General features: G+C 44.1%; 1 protein-coding gene across 1 annotated transcript in view; it reads right to left on the reverse strand.

The window, feature by feature from the left end:
• Positions 1 to 383: 383 nt before the first annotated feature.
• kcnk3a (potassium channel, subfamily K, member 3a) overlaps positions 384 to 19,000 on the reverse strand; it is a 50,041-nt gene continuing 31,424 nt past the window's right edge. Inside the window, exon 2 of the mRNA XM_029734120.1 lies at positions 384 to 2,369. Coding sequence (XP_029589980.1) covers positions 1,405 to 2,369 — 965 coding nt within the window. The 3' untranslated portion in view covers positions 384 to 1,404. The remainder of the gene's footprint in view (positions 2,370 to 19,000) is intronic.

The following is a 19,000-nucleotide window of genomic DNA, read 5'->3' on the forward strand; positions in this document are numbered from 1 at the left end:
TGGACTCCAATCAAGTTGTAGCGACATCTCTAGGATGACCAAAGAAAATTGGATGCACCTGAGCTCAATTTGGAGTGTCATAGCAAAGGGGTATCAATACTTATGTAAATGAGATATTCCTGTATTTCACTTTCAATACAATTGCAAAAATGTTTAAAAACATGTTTTCACGTTGTTATTATGGGGTATTGTGTGTAGATAGGTGATACATGTTTATTTTTGATATTTTTTTATCTATACCGAATTCAGGCTGTAACGTAACAAAATGTGGAATAAGTCATGGGGTATGAATACATTCTAAAGGTACTGTAATTGTAACCACTTTTGCCTGCTGGGCTACGAGCCAAACTAACCAATTACAAATCTCCCTCTGACAACATTTAAGAGCATGACATCCATAGGAATATATTATTTAGGTACCAAAACATCAGGTGAGTTAGCATAAATTAGGATCTTCAATTCCATGTAATGCACTGGTATCCAGCGCCCTAAAGCATACAATAATGTTATAAAGTGCAGCAGTGAACAAGATTAGACTGTCTACTATGCACAAAGTGAGCCCACATGATCTGAGTAAAACCCTATTATGAAAACATAAAACCGATGAATAGCAAACATACAGTAAAACAATTATACACACAAGAAAAAAGCATTAAAAAGAAAATGACAAAACTTAGCACAATGTATGATTGGTTTTGAGGTTGAGAGATAAATACAGTAAGAAACTAAAGCAAATCAAAAGTGTTTGGCTTGAGCCAATTTAGTTTTTAGAACACTTTCACTAATAAAATTGGTTCTTCCCTAGTAAGTCCATTGCTTAAATACAGGATCCATATTACAAATATATTTACATGTATTTAATGGATGATTATTGGGAGTAACACTTCAATACGTCCCTTTCTTCTTTGTGAAAAAGAGACAAACTTCACTCACCAAACTTAAAATCAGGTTTTGTTAAGTCATGTGGCTTATCATGATGCACAGTTTCTTAAAATACATAATCCCTCTATTTCGCATAAAAATATTTGTCTCTCACAGTGTAACGTGTCATCTTATCGTTCAAACAATCTGCACATGGCGAAGATCAATAACTTCAACCTTAAATACGGCAAACGGTGAAGGGATGCTGAAAATATAGCAAGGATATAGTTCAAGGGTGCAAAACTTCGGTCTTCGAGGCCTATTCTTGTTTTTGGAAAATCAGTGGCATTAATCGATCATTTAAAAGTGCCAGGCAAAAACACATCACCCCAGGACAGGGATCCCCTGAGGACTGTAAGTTGAGCACCCCTGATTTAGATCTTGGTTTAGTCCATCGAAAAAAGTGCCACAGTATTAGGGTCCTTCCATGTGGTAGACAAGAGGTGTGGCTTGGTTCTTTGAAGCATGGAGTCCTCCAGACCTCTAGATGGAGCTGCGCCGCTTGCTGTGTCCTAGTCTGTACGGGGTGAGGCTGTGCAGGCCCGTGGACACAGAGCTGATGACAGAATGGGGGTGGTGCATGCTGTAGACACAGCCGTTGGAGTGAAGGGGATGGAGGGCATCGGAGGAAAAGGCCTCCCCCTGCTCCATGTAGGTGTCAGAGGTGGACAAGTCCCTGGGGATGATCATGGGGATGGAGTACTGCAGCTTCTCCCTGCTCTTGTACCATAGGCAGGAGCACATGGACTGGAAGTGGAGCACCTCCGCATACACGTTACGCAGCCCCCGCCCCGCTCCCCCCACACCACCGTTTCCGCCCCCTCCTGGTCCTCCCGTTCCTCCAGCTCCCCCACTGCACCCTGAGGCGGCCGAGGAGGAGGAAGGCGGGTCGGGGGCGCAGCCCGGGTGGTTGTGCCCTCCTGCCTGGCCATTCCGGGAGAGGAGGGCGCGCTGCTCGGCATCCCGCTTCTCGTCCTCCGCGTTCATGGTCATGAAGCGCAGCACAACCAGGTTGAGGAAGGCGCCAATCACAGTCAGGCCGGTGAGGATGTACATGAAGCAGAAGGCCACGTACTTGGGGTTTGTCTGCAGCGCCTGGTCCTTCTGCAGCGCCACGTAGTCTCCGAAGCCGATGGTGGTGAGCGTGATGAAGCAATAGTAGAAGGCGTGGAAAAAGCTCCAACCCTCAAATTGGGAGAAGGAGAGCGCACCCACGCACAGTGTGCTCATGCAGGAGATGAAGCCGATGGCCACCATGTTGACCATGGAGACCTCGGTGCGCCGCATGCCAAGGCAGTTCTTCAGGCGGTGCAGTAGATAGCGCACCAAGGTGTTGATGCGCTCGCCCAGACTCTGGAACATGACCAGGGTGAGAGGGATGCCCAGCAGGGCGTAGAGCATACAGAAAACCTTCCCTCCGTCTGTGCTGGGGGCAGCATGGCCGTAACCTAGGACAGAGATGAGACGGGTAGAGAGTCAGTGGGATGGAACAGACTAAATGTAGGCAGTTTCTTCAGTTAGTTAGTCAATTTAGTTATTTGAGTTACTTAGTTGAGTGAGCCAGTTGAGTTGCGTTAGTTGAGTTACTTAGTTCAGTTATTTGAGTTACTTAGTTGAGTCAGTTGAGTTAGTCAGTTGAGTTAGTTATTACTTAGTTGAGTCAGTTGAGTTAGTCAGTTGAGTTAGTTGTTACTTAGTTGAGTTAGTTGAGTTAGTCAGTTGAGTTGAGTTAGTTGAGTTACTAAGTTGAGTTATTTGAGTTACTTAGTTGAGTCAGTTGATTTAGTCAGTTGAGTTAGTTGTTACTTAGTTGAGTCAGTTGAGTTAGTCAGGTGACTTGAGTTAGTTGAGTTACTAAGTTCAGTTATTTGAGTTACTTAGTTGAGTCAGTTGTGTTAGTTGAGTTAGTCAGTTGAGTTAGTCAGTTGAGTTAGTTGAGTTAGTCAGTTGAGTTAGTTAGTCAATTTAGTTAGTAAACCCGGTCAGAGGGGTGAAGGTCGACAGTGCCAATTCAATATAATTGTATATTCTTAAAACAGCCCATCTGATTAATGTTGAGAGGCTCTGTGGGAGAATGCAAGGGAGTTATGAATGCACAGCAGTAGTGGTGGTGAGATTGGCTCAGTATTGATGTCTTGTGGGATAGAGAGCCCTTGAATTATTCATAACGAGTCAGTCTCTCTGGGGTTTGGTGAGTATAGACCACTAAGGACAGTTGCTTCTAATTAGCACTTTACATTTTTTATGATATTTAAATAAGATCGAGAGCCATGGGGTTTGGAGGAGATGCACTTGCTCTCAATATGAATGCTCATTCTTTTTGAATACAGATCAGTTAGGGGCATTGTTTTTGATCATGTTACTGGTAGGTGTACATGGTTTGTATTATCATTAATTATACCATTACCAGGCCAACTGAACAGGCTGTGACAGGATTGGTCCAAGACAAATAAATACCAGAGGGATAATCCCAAATAAAGCAGAGAGCCCAACTCTAGAAGTCAATGTCATAATGAAATAATGACATATGATTCGACGATTGGCAAAGTTCTCTTAAAAGGGTTGCTAGGAGATGATAAACCGATTTTAGTGATCTTGCACTTATTGAGAGAGACACTTAAAACCACTTGAGATGATGGAATAAGTTTTTTTTTTTAACACTTCACAGCAGTTCCTAAGAAATTACTCATCCCGTGGACACTTGCTGAGCTGGCCAAGCTTATAAACCCACCGAACCCCGAACGAGTGATCTGCCATGCACCCTGGCACATTTCAGGTGAAATATTGTTCAGGTTAAAAAAAAATCAACCTTTAACCAACTATTAAAAGTGCAGCCAACCTCCATCCCACATACATCCTGTCCCCCACACATGTAATATAACATGGTTGTCAAGGGAGATGTGTTTCCACGGGCAGCGCACCCGTTGCATGCGAGAGCCTTGCAACCCGGTCTTAGATAACAATGACGCTGCAAATGGAAAACACTGTCCAATTGTTTGAAAGTAATTACTTTGCCGTTTGATTTAAATTCAAGGGATATGGTTGTATTGTAACACCAACCTGTGTGGTTAACTAATCTGTCCCTCTGAAGGCAAATCAGTTTAAAGCCTTACCCGCCACGCTGCCAAAAAAAGACAACCATTAGGAATGATACATTGCCTCTTGGAAAGGGAAAGCTGTCCTGGGCTTTGGCTCTGCATCTCCGAAATGAGAAGCCATAACTTTAACCTCCTGACGACACTTAGCTATTTTTAGTTTCATCTACTGTGCGTTAAAGCATTTATCTCTCTGTCCTGAGATGTCTTGTGTTATTTTCCAATGAGTTTTCCATCTCTATCTTTCTTCAGCTTGTCCTATAGGGGAGATGGAGAGGCTGTAATGGAGCAGAATGTTCTGTTTTCTCCTTTCAAAACGTGTTGAATTGATGTTTCTACACTGTAGGCACCTGCCACTTACCACTGGTGCCATACATTTCATTAGCAAAGAATCATTTGCCTCCAACCAACTTCATTTGGTTTGAAGTGAATAATTTCAATTTCAGTTAAGATTATAATTTGTTGGTGGCCCTATGCGGTTGTAAATCAAACAAATACACGTGAACACCAAAGGTTTTTTCAATTTCAACTAATTTAGGAAGAAATAGTGAATCGTGCAAATATGCCAATATATTTGACCGCATCTGTAGGAACTAAACTGTTTAACAAAAATTAATAATGAGATTGATCGACACCGGAATTTATCACGTAAACGGCAATATTTTCATGTCTGAATTTTTCGATGTTTCATTCACTAAATGTACTGAATGTAACGGCTCAATCAGCCAGGGCCGTTGTGTCAACCCTGCCATCCGGCAGCCAGTCCTAATCTCTCATTGTCTTCTAATCCTCACGCTTTGTCACACCGGGGACCACATGTCGCTCCCTGCAGCTCCACACATCTCACATGATTTCCCTCACTCCATTGATATGCTCCCTGTTGTCAACCGTGAGAACTGTAAAACCAAGGGATGAAGGTGGGATTACTTCACCAACTGATCAACAGGTTCTGTTGTCAATAACCTTGGGTGTGACCTCGATTGGTCTTTTCAAGAACGTTGTACTGCTGTCGTGGTTATGTCAATTATTCTTTACTTCTCCTTTGCGACATTAGCTGTATTAGCTCATTGCTGTATTCATAATTCAGCATAGCCCCTAGTCAAAGCTGCTGTTGTTACCTTACGTCTGGGCGACAAACTCCCTCCTGGCCAGGCGATCCACATGCATCATTAGACCTCTAAGCAGCAGCTCATGCAGAATGCCTTATGTCTAGTCTGCTGATGTTGGTGTTCAGCCTAGCCGAGGGTTTCAAGGTTTTCCCCCCATGTCAATGTTCATTTCCACAGTTCCTCAACCGAGGTCGAATGGAAATGGCTGTGTAGCGCCAACATAACTACTTACGGAAATATTTATATTGTATACCCTCTGTGTCCTGGGTACAACTCTTCAGAGTTCTTCACCCAGGATGGTATACTGTAGGCTACGGATGACTGTAGAACTGCTCTGTAAATGACCGTGTTGAGCTTGGTACACACTGTAAGTACTCTGTTGGACTCTGTAATGCACAGTGCACACAGTCCTTCAACCAGGGTGTACAGTGCATTCGGAAAGTATTCAGACCCCATGACTTGTTCCACATTTTGTTACGTTACAGCCTTATTCAAAAAATCCTCATCAATCTACACACAATACCCCATAATGACAAAGCGAACACCGGTTTTTAGAAATGTTTGCACATTTATTTAAAATAGAAAATATATATATATATTTTTTTTTAATGCTTTGTCATTATGGGGTATTGTGTGTAGATTGATGAGAAAATAAAAACATTTTAATCGATTTTAGAATAAGGCTGTAACGTAAAAAAATGTGGAAAAAGTCAAGGGCTCTAAATACTTTCTGAATGCACTGTACACTGTAGATGATAGAATAAGTGCCTCGGGGGCATCTTGTGCTGCTGAACCAAGTCTCCAGGTGACAGTTGAGGAGGCGCTGGTTGAATCCCGGGGCTGTCAGGAGCTGTCACGGCCAAGGAACAACTCCACAGGACACAGGGAGGTTTGGAGTGACAGTCGGGCGGCTCGTCACTATAGGGCAGTGAAGCTGGAGGCGACAGGGCTGGGAGCCCCAGCAGTGGGAGTGTGGGGAGGCCCCTGTTACACAACAACACGCCCCCTTTACCCTGTGCACGTGTCCCCTCGCCCCGACATGATGACTCAGGATGTGTCAGTGGCTCTGGCTGACTCTGGCTGGCACGCAGCGGTTGCTCCTCCAGGGCCCACTCACATTGTCCAAACTGATTACAGTCACTGGGAGAGGAGAAGTGCGCCATCACCCTATATGGCAGGTAAAGAGTCCACTAACTGTCGACTAAGAGATTAGATTGACGCCTGCCTGCCTGACTGACTGACTGACCATCCGACCGACCTATGAACCCATGACCAGCTATTGGATGCTGTCACTGAACTTTTGACCAGCTATTGGATGCTGAAAAAGGTCCTCTGATTTGATTCAGACGTTCTTTATGGCTTTCCTACGCACGCCTTTCCTTCTCAGTAGTTGATATTCAGACTTACCTGAACGGGCTTTGCAGGTGTGGTTCCCTTGTGCATGCTGAATAAATTACATTAATCCGCAAAAAAAAACATCCCACTTGCTGGCTAAGAGATCTTTTCGTGTAGTTTTCATTCAATTGGGTTTTCAGTACATTTATCTAAAGCAATCCCTTTAAATTTGGTGTACCTTTAATTGGAATATTCTTGACAGAATATTAGGGATCAATGAAAGAAAGACATGTAAATACAAACATATTCGTCTTCTTTTCAGCACCAATCGGTGGATTTAAAAAATACTCTGCTCTTGTATATTATTTAGGGTTAGGAAAGTATTTATGAATAATACATTTAAAAAAAGATTTGGAGAGCCTTTAGGCACAAAATACATTGGTCAATCAAAAATAGTGGTTTGATTCATTCTGAATGTTGCCATATTCAATTGTTCAACCATGAAATATTGGAAAGTAGAAAAAAAGTGTACAATAGAGGTTGAATAATAGTCCTATAAATCTACCTTAATCCTCACTAATCATGGAACTGTATGACAACGGTCCAGTCGTGGTGAACCGTGCTCCAGGCTCCACGTTTAACCTGCTACATGGTCTGAGTTCCATCATTCAAATAGACCACATGTCCCAAGTTATTGCACAACGTTAGACTAACATGATCCACTAATGCTAGCGACCCTCAGCAACAACTACAAGGACGTGACATAGGAAAGAAAGGTCAACCAAATGGAATGTTGTAAAACGTAAGCTAAAAATGTAAGGAAACTAACACTAAAGTGACAGTTATAAACGTATTACTGACAATGGCTCCCAATAGGGGCTAATATTTAACATGATACAAATTATAAAATAAAACAAAGAAAAGACGGCATATAATTATAACATTCTAAAGCACATCAACTTGGCAGGTTCAGCCCTACAGGAGCCTATAGCTTGGGTCTCCAAATTTCATCCACGCAAATTATGAGGGCAGGCAATAAGAATTCTGAAAAACAAAACAGGTATTTATAGCCTACTTCACTGTGGAAAGTCATGTTGGTATGATTTTCAGTTTGCTTCCATGTGACTGGTTTCACATTCGTCTCCTGGGATCATAAGGAAAAATCATCTAAAACAAATGCTATGTTTATTTCCAATCCCCTTCTCCAAAACGGATTACTAATTTACCTAGCTATTATAAATAGCTCATCAATGTATAAATTACAGTGCATGGAGAATGCTGTTATTTCTATTAAAAATATCATAAGGTGAATGCACCAATTTGTAAGTCGCTCTGGATAAGAGCGTCTGCTGAATGACGTAAATGTAAATGTAAATGTAGAAAACACAAGGCAGATGCTTTTTCCACTTGGAACCGGCAGGTTCGCTCGACCTGGTGGAGGAATTATGAGGGAATTAAGTCAAGGTCAGAATAACTGTAGACACGTTCATTTCTTAGATCTCCACCCCGAACTAATAGCGCCAGCAAGGTCAGCGTAGGCATATAGAGAAAAGTGTATAAAATTGGAATCACGTTCCATTTACGCGCGCTTAACTCGGGTTGGAATTCTAAATGACCAGCAAAAGCATTAGATTCCATCTATGGTTTACTTAGTACTTAATGAAACAGTATAAACTGGGTGGTTCGAGCCCTGAATGCTGATTGGCTGACAGCCGTGGTATATCAGACCGTATACCATGGGTATGACAAAACATTTATTTTTACTGCTCTAATTACGTTGGTAACCAGTTTATAATTGCAATAAAAAATTGGGGGTTTGTGGTATATGGCCAATATACCACGACTAAGTGCTGTGGTCCAGGTACTCCGAGTTGCGTCGTACATAAAGAACAGCCCTTAGCTGTGGTATATTGGCCACATACAGTACCACACCTCCTCGGGCTTTATCATATCAGTCACAGCTGCCTTGGTATGACCAAAGAAAGAAAAAAGCTCTTGTAATTTAGACACATTGTGGAAAGAAAAATAAATAGACAACACCTCCCTAACGATACTAACCATATATAACCATCTGGAATGTTCATTACCAGTGAAAGAAAGGCCACTTTGTCCTAAAATGAACTATATACTTAGTTTCTGAATAACTAACCAAACAAGACACATCAAAGTGAGACGCCACAAATGGGGCACCAGAGCTGATTGTGTCATTATACAATTTCCACAATTACCATCTGAATGAAAATATGAAAATTGTGAAAACAGGCTAAATGCAATTGGGGCCTTAAAATACTAATTAGGGGCTCAGAGTTAGGAGAAGAAAGGCCTTGATAAAGGTCACAACACACAGGTGCACCCTACACACCACCTTGTCTTCACCCCCCCCCCCCCACCCACAGCAATGGAGCAGTCCCTTATTGGAGTGCCTAAAACAGTGAAGTGGTTGTATTATGGTGATTTAGCCTTATAGAGAAGTTAATAGACTTTGCCATTTATTGTGTAGGTTACGTGAAAGATTTTGTAAGAACAACAATATATTTGTCATACATGGGGCAGCAGAGAAAAACTCCTAAAAGTATTTCATCATATAGGCAAAGCAATACGAAGGATTTCAGCGAGACCAAATAGCTTCAGCAGCCCTAAGAGTCTAAGTCTGCGTGCCACTTTACCCTTAACCTGAAGCCTCAACTTAGCCTTGAGGTACAGGACTGCGTTCTTATGCAATCACTCTGATTTCACCATTTTTAATCCGCCATACTCATTTTACCAGGCCTGTGCTCGGCTTTACGCAGCGTTGAGCCATATTAAGCTTCACGCGGATTTTCTCAATTCAATTCCTGATATCTCCCAAAACGTTTTCCCTACAAAACCTGGAGTCGGGTTTGAAACAATGTGATCTGTGTATGGGACTTTGGTCACCTTTTGTGACTATGTCAATGGGTTCAAAGGTTCAGCCTGGTCTACACATAAGAGTGTAGAGACTGGTTCCCTTGCATGTGACGTGCTTTTCCGAGGCATCCACCTGATGCATCTAACCGTCTTGATTATCCTGATTAATTGGATGGAGATAAAAAGAGGCTTTGAAATCACATCAAAGGAGGGCATTATGTGCCTGTTAGGACCCTCTGCCCCGGTCACTCTATTACATTTCCATTGATTACGGAGCACATTTTGTTCTCGCCATAAAGACGAGGAACACAACCTATTTATTAACCCGCAGAGCATATCTCCTTGCATAATGGGCCGGGATTCTCAAAGAGGGGTATGAATCTATCAAAGATACATTTAGGAGACATTCGTGAAAAGGCTAAGGTGTATTACATACTGACCCAGGTCTGGCAAGGAGCTGGAAATCAAATAACCTTGTCCAGGTGCTCAAGGCATAATATGAAATTGCAGGCATTAGGCAATGCCTAATAGGCATTAGGTATTTTAAGGTATTAGGTCATAAGTATTTTCCCATGGCAATGTAAACAAATGGGACTTGAAAAGGACTATAAAGATTACGTATGAAGACATGATACACACATACACTCATCCATCAAGTTTGCAAGCCATCAATATACAATAAGAGGGAGTATAGACAAGCCACAGAGGAGGGGGGGACCATGACAGCAGAAGTGCCCGAGGTAGGGTCATGAAAAAAGATGGAGCCGGAGGGTAGGGCTGCTATCTTATCGGCTCTTAACCAACCATGCTATTTTGTTTGTTTTGTCGCATTATTAGAAACTTGTTTTGTACATAATGTTGCTGCTACCGTCTCTTATGACCGAAAAGAGCTTCTGGACATCAGAACTGGGATTACTCACATCAAATTGGACGAGGAGTTATTTTTCTATGAATCGGACGCGAGGGATATACTACAGACACCCGACCAGGCCCAGATGCCCGTGACTCACTGGAAAAGCAAACGTAGGTTTCGCGGAAAGAGATCAGGATGCCTTGTGAGGATCAGGCGACGAGTGGCTAATCTGCCCTTGCCTTCCGTTCTGCTAGCTAACGTTCAATCGCTGGAAAATAAATAGGACAAACTGAAAGCACATATATCCTACCAACGGGACATTAAAAACTGTAATATCTTATGTTTCACCGAGTTGTGGCTTAGCGATGACATTAACAACATACAGCTGGCGGGTTATACACTCCATCGGCAGGACAGAACAGCAGCCTCTGGTAAAACATGGGGTGGGGGCCTATGCATATTTGTAAACAGTAGATGGTGCACAATATCTAAGGATGTCTCAGGGTTTGCTTGCCTGAGGTAGAGTATCTCATGATAATCTGTAGAACACACCATCTACCTATTCCGCCACAAGCAAACAGGAAAACGTTCATCCAGAGGAGCGCTCCTAGTGGCCGGGGACTTTAATGCAGGGAAACTTAAATCAGTTTTACCTCATTTCTATCAGCATGTTTAATGTGCAACCAGAGCGGAAAAAATTCTAGACCACCTTTACTCTACACACAGAGACGCGTACAAAGCTCTCCCTCGCCCTCCATTTGGCAAATCTGACTATAACTCTATCCTCCTGATTCCAGCTTGCAAACAAGAATTAAAGCAGGAAGCACCAGTGATTCAATCTATAAAAAAGTGGTCAGATGAAACAGATGCTAAACTACAGGACTGTTTTGCTAGCACAGACTGGAAAATGTTCTGGGATTCTTCCGATGGCATTGAGGATTATACCACATCAGTCACTGGCTTTATCAATAAGTGCATCGAGGACATCGTTCCCAGAGTGACTGTACGTACATACCCCAACCAGTAGCCATGGATTACAGGCAACATTAGCACTGAGCTAAAGGGTAGAGCTGCCGCTTTCAAGGAGCGGGATGCTAACCCGGATGCTTATAAGAAATCCCGCTATGGCCTCCGACGAACCATCAAACAGGCAAAGCGTCAATACAGGACTAAGATCGAATCGTACTACACCAGGTCCGACGCTCGTTGGATGTGGCAGGGCTTGCAAACTATTACAGACTACAAAGGGAAGCACAGCCGAGAGCTGCCCAGTGACACGAGCCTACCAGACAAGCTAAATAACTTCTATGCTCGCTTCGAGACAAGTAACACTGAAACATGCATGAAAGCATCAGTTGTTCCGGACGACTGTGTGATCACGCTCTCCGCAGCCGATGTGAGTAAGACCTTTAAACAGGTCAACATTCACAAAGCCGCTGGGCCAGACGGATTACCAGGACGTGTACTCCGAGCATGCGCTGACCAACTGGCAAGTGTCTTCACTGACATTTTCAACCTCTCCCTGTCTGAGTGTAATACTAACATGTTTCAAGCAGACCACCATAGTCCTTGTGCCCAAGAACACTTAGGTAACCTGCCTAAATGACTACCGACCCGTAGCACTCACGTCTGTAGCCATGAAATGCTTTGAAAGGCTCGTCATGCTCACATCAACACCATTATCCCAGAAACCCTAGACACACTCCAATTTGCATACAGCACCAACAGATCCACAGATGATGCAATCTCTATTGCACTCCACACTGCCCTTTCCCACCTGGACAAAAGGAACACCTATGTGAGAATGATATTCATTGACTACAACTCAGCGTTCAACACCATAGTGCCCTCAAAGATCATCACTAAGCTAAGGACCCTGGGACTAAACACCTCCCTCTGCAACTAGATCCTGGACTTCCTGACGGCCGCCCCCAGGTGGTAAGGGTAGGTAACAACACATCCACCACGCTGATCCTCAATACGGGGACCCCTCAGGGATGCGTGCTCAGTCCCCTCCTGTACTCCCTGTTCACTCATGACTGCACGGCCAGGCATGACTCCAACACCATCATTAAGTTTGCTGATGACACAACAGTGGTAGGCCTGATCACCGACAATGATGAGACAACATATAGGGAGGAGGTCAGAGACCTGACCGTGGGGTGCATTGACAACAACCTCTCCCTCAACGTGATCAAGACAAAGGAGATGATGGTGGACTACAGGAAAAGGAGGACCCGAGCACGCCCCCATTCTCATCGACGGGGCTGTAGTGGAGCAGCTTCAAGTTCTTTGGTGTCCACATCACCAACAAACTAACATGGTCTAAGCACACCAAGACAGTCGTGAAGAGGGCACGACAAAACCTATTCCCCCTCAGGAGACTGAAAATATTTCGCATGGGTCCTCAGATCCTCAAAAGGTTTTACAGCTGCACCATCGAGAGCATCCTGACGGGTTGCATCACTGCCTGGTATTGGCAACTGCTCGGTCTCTGACTGCAAGGCACTACAGAGGGTAGTGCATACAGCCCAGTACATCACTGGGGCCAAACTTCCTGCAATCCAGGACCTCTTTACCAGGCGGAGTCAGAGGAAGGCCCTAAAAATTGTCAAGGACTCCAAACACCCTAGTAATAGACTGTTCTCTCTGCTACAGCACGGCAGGCGGTATCGGAGCGCCAAGTCTAGGTCCAAGAGGCTTCTAAACAGCTTCTACCCCAAACCATAAGACTCCTGAACAGCTAATCAAATGGCTACCCAGACCATTTGTATTGCCCCCCCCCCACGCTGCTGCTACTCTCTGTTATTATCTATGCATAGCCGCTTTAATAATTCTACCTACATGTACAGTGTAGCCTTTATTTATTTCAGCTTTTATTTATTTCATCACATTCCCAGTGGGTCAGAAGTTTACATACACTCAATAAGTATTTGGTAGCATTTCCTTTAAATTGTTTAACTTGGGTCAAACGTTTCAGGTAGCCTTCCACAAGTTTCCCACAATAAGTTGGGTGAATTTTGGCCCATTCCTCCTGACAGAGCTGGTGTAACTGAGTCAGGTTTGTAGGCCTACTTGCTCGCACACGCTTTTTCAGTTCTGCCAACAAATTTTCTATAGGATTGAGGTCAGGGCTTTGTGATGACCACTCCAATACCTTGACTTTGTTGTCCTTAAGACATTTTCCCACAACTTTGGAAGTATGCTTGGGGTCATTGTCCATTTGGAAGACCCATTTGCGACCAAGCTTCAAGTTCCTGATTGATGTCTTGAGATGTTGCTTTAATATAGCATGGCCAAACCGTTCTATTTTGTTTCAATATATCATGGCCAAACAGTTCTATTTTGTTTCATCAGAACAGAGGACATTTCTCCAAAAAGTATGATCTTTGTCCCCATGTGCAGTTGCAAACCGTTGTACAGAGGGGAGTCTGGCTATTTTATGGCGGTTTTGGAGCAGTGGCTTCTTCCTTGCTGAGCGGACTTTCAGCTTATGTTGATATAGGACTTGTTTTACTGTGGATATAGATACTTTTGTTCCTGTTTCCTCCAGTATTTTCACAAGGTCCTTTGCTGTTGTTCTGGGATTGATTTGTACTTTTCGCACCAAAGTACGTTCATCTCTTGGAGACAGAACTCCTGAGTGGTATGATGGCTGCTTGGTCCCATGGTGTTTATACTTGCGTTCTATTGTTTGTACAGATGAACGTGGTACCTCCAGGCGTTTGGAATTTGCTCCCAAGGATGAACCAGAATTGTGGAGGTCAACAATTTTTTTTCTGAGGTCTTGGCTGATTTCTTTTGATTTTCCCATGATGTCGAGCAAAGTTTGAAGGCAGGCCTTGAAATACATCCACAGGTACACCTGCATTGTTGGTTAAGGGCTTGTAAGCAAGCATTTCACTGTAAAGTCTACACCTGTTGTATTCAGCGCATGTGACAAATAAAATGCGATATGATTTTATTTGACTCTGGACTTCAACCCTGACTAGATGTTCTCAGACATCTGGAGCTCCCTTGAGACATATGCCAGACTGGATGATGTTTAACTGCCACAGTGGGAAGCTCAAACAGTCTGTGTGTGGCGGTGGCTGGTTCAACTCTAGACGTCAGAGGGACTGTAAAATATGGGACACCAGTTGGTTCAATAAACAAAGAATGTCTGCAATGATAGTGGAGTTTGTTAGGAGGTCCCATAGCTTTACGATGCTGCTCAGCCATATTAGCTAGCCCAGTTTTCCAGCACCGATGGCCACTTCAATCTAGTCTGGTCATATTGTCACTGTGACCTGTTTACATTTGACCCATATTTAGTGGGAACGTGTAATCTTCTAACAGCACACGCATTTAACATGTTATACTTCAAACTTCCACCATCTCTAAACTCTCATCATGCATCATCCAGACCATTGTTTTAGCCTGGTGCTCCAGTCCGTTGTGTTTTGGCCTGGTGCTCCAGTCCGTTGTGTTTTAGCCTGGTGCTCCAGTCCGTTGTGTTTTGGCCTGGTGCTCCAGTCCGTTGTGTTTTAGCCTGGTGCTCCAGTCCGTTGTGTTTTAGCCTGGTGCTCCAGTCCGTTGTGTTTTAGCCTGGTCCAACAGTCCATTGTGTTTTAGCCTGGTCCTACAGTCCATTGTGTTTTAGCCTGGTGCTCCAGTCCGTTGTGTTTTGGCCTGGTGCTCCAGTCTGTTGTGTTTTGGCCTGGTGCTCCAGTCCATTGTGTTTTAGCCTGGTGCTCCAGTCTGTTGTGTTTTGGCCTGGTGCTCCAGTCCGTTGTGTTTTAGCCTGGTGCTCCAGTCCATTGTGTTTTAGCCTGGTGCTCCAGTCCGTTGTGTTTTAGCCTGGTGCTCCAGTCCGTTGTGTTTTAGCCTGGTGCTCCAGTCCGTTGTGTTTTAGGCTGGTGCTCCAGTCCGTTGTGTTTTAGCCTGGTCCTACAGTCCATTGTGTTTTAGCCTGGTGCTCCAGTCCATTGTGTTTTAGCCTGGTGCTATAGTCTGTTTATGCTTTAGACAACTCCTCTCTGTGTTGGTTCATTGTGCCATGCTAAACAGCACAGTGTAGTATGACAATGCTAGAATGTCTGTAGCATGTACAGTGTGAGACCCAGGCTGGGAACTAGGCCAGTTGCGCCTGCCTAGCAACTGTATCGCTCTATGGTAGCTGCTCCAAATGCTCGGTTCGACTGGCGCCTAGCCGAACAAGCGCGCTCACATACAGTACTTCCTTAAAAGACCTTTGTTTGAAAAAAAGCGGCACTAGTACTGTTTGTCCATCTCGAGATGCAGTAGCCAGAATGAATCTCAGATAACTCAAGAAATCTGGCTTTCATTTTGAAGATCTTAGTTGCGCAATTTTACATCTAAGATGTTTGGTGCAGTATTCTCAACTGAATAAATTAGCATGAAAACGAGTCGTCTATCATTGCATGACAACAAACACAAAATTGAAGAATCTCTACTGTTGACCAATGACCAATGAAGGTGCGTAGACTTCGGCTAAGAACTTCGGCTTGCCACGAAACCATTACAAGTTAAGTATAGCATTCCCAGACCTAATGTGTCTCCCCTTCACCAATTTAAACAATAGACCCCGGAGGAGACCTGCCATGAATTTCTAATCATGGACAACTCAAACTCCAAACAACCCCCTGATTGTTTATTCATGCACTCCAACACGGCGCTGGCCCTCTCTTCCCTCCCCTCCCCTCTCACCCCCTCCCCTTCTCTCCATTAGCCCAGCCAGATTTTGACCCATAAGAGACCCTTGCAAAACAGCTGCTCTCAAAGGGCTCTCGGTGGTGTCCACGTATACACTGTGAGACCAAGAACGCTTGGAATGTGGTGTAGTTGGAATAATAATTCAATTCAAGAGTCAACGAGTCTAATCATGTATCCTGAGTAAAAAACTAAACTGTACAAACTTTTACTGGCTTCATTAATGTTCAATCAGCTAAAAGAGGAAAAAGGACAGGCGAGAGGGTCTTTTTAGAGGTAGCATATCTAAAACATTAATTATGTAATATAGTTTCTATTTAGCGCAGTTACACATTGCGACACAATGATCCAGGAGAAAAAGTTGACACTTGTATATATTAAATACTAGTGTCAACTGAGTTGTTCTGTCATCAACTCCCTGGTTCAGCTCATTCAACCAGACATGATAAATACAAGCCCGGGGTCGTTACAACCAGAAACTGTACAACTAGTTTTGCCCACTGGGTCGTTCAATGACGAAACCAACCTCCTTCATGACGTATCTGTTGACGCTAGTAGAAAGTAGTCCTTCCAAGCCCACATCATTTTCCACGTGTACAAGTGACTTCAGCTGATAGGAGCCAGGGGCCGGATGACTCTCATGTTTATGCCAGCCAGTGATCTGTGACCTCAGGACCCAGCGCAGGTCCACCAGGAGCATTTATTATCTGCAAGCCAATGTGAAGCCGAGAGGAGAGACAGCACATTGGCAGCGCGGCACTGTTTTGGGTTAGGTTTAACTCAGTTACCCGTTCTGCCGGCTCCAGGCTCCTATGGCAGACCATTCAGCACCCATGTTGCTCTCATCCGCCCCATAGCTGAGGCCCCGACCGGCCCCTGAGATGACCTCATTATCAATCCCCAAAGAACTAGAGACAGAAAGGGAGAGTTGTGACTTGGCTGATGTACCCGTCTCCCTTCCTCCACCTCCACCTCCACTACTAGATCAGGCTGTGTCTAGTAGTCTAGATCAGGCTGTGTCAGTCAGTCCTATAGTAGTCTAGATCAGGTTGTGTCAGTCCTCTAGTAGTCTAGATCAGGCTGTGTCTGTCCTCTAGTAGTCTACATCAGGCTGTGTCAGTCAGTCCTATAGTTGTCTAGATCAGGCTGTGTCAGTCCTCTAGTAGTCTAGATCAGGCTGTGTCTGTCCTCTGGTAGTCTAGATCAGGCTGTGTCAGTCCTCTAGTAGTCTAGATCAGGCTGTGTCAGTCCTATAGTAGTCTAGATCAGGCTGTATCAGTCCTCTAGTAGTCTAGGTCAGGCTGTGTCAGTCAGTCCTCTAGTAGTCAAATCAAATCATATTTATTTATATAGCCCTTCTTAGATCAGCTGATAAGTGCTGTACAGAAACTCAGCCTAAAACCCCAAACAGCAAGCAATGCAGGTGTAGAAGCTAGAAGTCCTTTAGTAGTCTAGATCAGGCTGTGTCAGTCAGTCCTCAAGTAGTCTAGATCAGGCTGTGTCAGTCAGTCCTCTAGTAGTCTAGATCAGGCTGTGTCAGTCAGTCCTCTAGTAGTCTAGATCAGGCTGTGTCAGTCAGTCCTCTAGTAGTCTAGATCAGGCTGTGTCAGTCCATCCTCTAGTAGTCTAGATCAGGCTGTGTCAGTCAGTCCTCTAGTAGTCTAGATCAGGCTGTGTCAGTCAGTCCTCTAGTAGTCTAGATCAGGCTGTGTCAGTCAGTCCTCTAGTAGTCTAGATCAGGCTGTGTCAGTCAGTCCTCTAGTAGTCTAGATCAGGCTGTGTCAGTCCATCCTCTAGTAGTCTAGATCAGGCTGTGTCAGTCAGTCCTCAAGTAGTCTAGATCAGGCTGTGTCAGTCAGTCCTCTAGTAGTCTAGATCAGGCTGTGTCAGTCAGTCCTCTAGTAGTCTAGATCAGGCTGTGTCAGTCAGTCCTCTAGTAGTCTAGATCAGGCTGTGTCAGTCAGTCCTCAAGTAGTCTAGATCAGGCTGTGTCAGTCAGTCCTCTAGTAGTCTAGATCAGGCTGTGTCAGTCCTCTAGTAGTCTAGATCAGGCTGTGTCAGTCAGTCCTCTAGTAGTCTAGATCAGGCTGTGTCAGTCAGTCCTGTAGTAGTCTAGATCAGTAATCAGGCAGGGCCATTATTTCCAACAGTCACTATGAAAACATGATGAAATGACAGGGGGCTATTTCCATACACTTTCTCCCTAGGTTCCTTTTCAGGGAATAAAAGAGGAAACCTTGGCAGCACTCGGTTTTCCATGAGGTCATCAAGCCAGGCATTCCGAGCAGAGTGTGAGATCCCAGGAAGGATTAAGTGATTAATCAGTCACATGATTTATAGACCTGACACACAGTGGACTGGGACACATTGTCATCCCCAGTACAGGGCCCAGGGTACATTTAAGGCTCAGGTACGTACATAGAAGACAGGAGGTGGAAAGAGATGGTGGAAAGATGGGGAAGAGAAGGGAGGGTTAGGGGAGAAGAAAGGAAGAAAATAGCAGAGAGAAAATGTCCAAGAAGTGGACACATGTAGATTATATATAGTTCCAGTCAGTCCAAAAACAGTAAATAATCGTGTTCTAGAATTCACTCTCTATTTCCATACAATGGCAAAGCAGTAGTTACTTTAATTATTAACCACTCAATCTAGTGGTGAGGAAGGCTCAAATTTGTTGTAATTTCTTATATACTGTACTGACTGTGTATAGAGGTTTCTTTACAGGCTTTTAGACAGGTATCTTGATGGCCACTTCTGTTTCAAGCATCCCATTTGTGACATCCTGTGTGTGTGTGTGTGTGTGTGTGTGTGTGTGTGTGTGTGTGTGTGTGTGTGTGTGTGTGTGTGTGTGTGTGTGTGTGTGTGTGTGTGTGTGTGTGTGTGTGTGTGTGTGAGAGAGAGAGAGAGTGTGTATTTATACAACGGGAGGGTCTAATCCTGAATGCTGATTGGTTAAAACCTCATTCCAGCCGGTGTCTATTCCACAAGTTACCGCCGGCTAAATCTATGACGTTAAAATGCCTATTTACTCTGTTCCATCTGTCTGTGCAATCCACTGTCTCATCAGCCCAGCCAGGGAAGTTATAAAC

Source organism: Salmo trutta, chromosome 35, assembly GCF_901001165.1.
Source record: "Salmo trutta chromosome 35, fSalTru1.1, whole genome shotgun sequence".
Taxonomy (NCBI): domain Eukaryota; kingdom Metazoa; phylum Chordata; class Actinopteri; order Salmoniformes; family Salmonidae; genus Salmo; species Salmo trutta.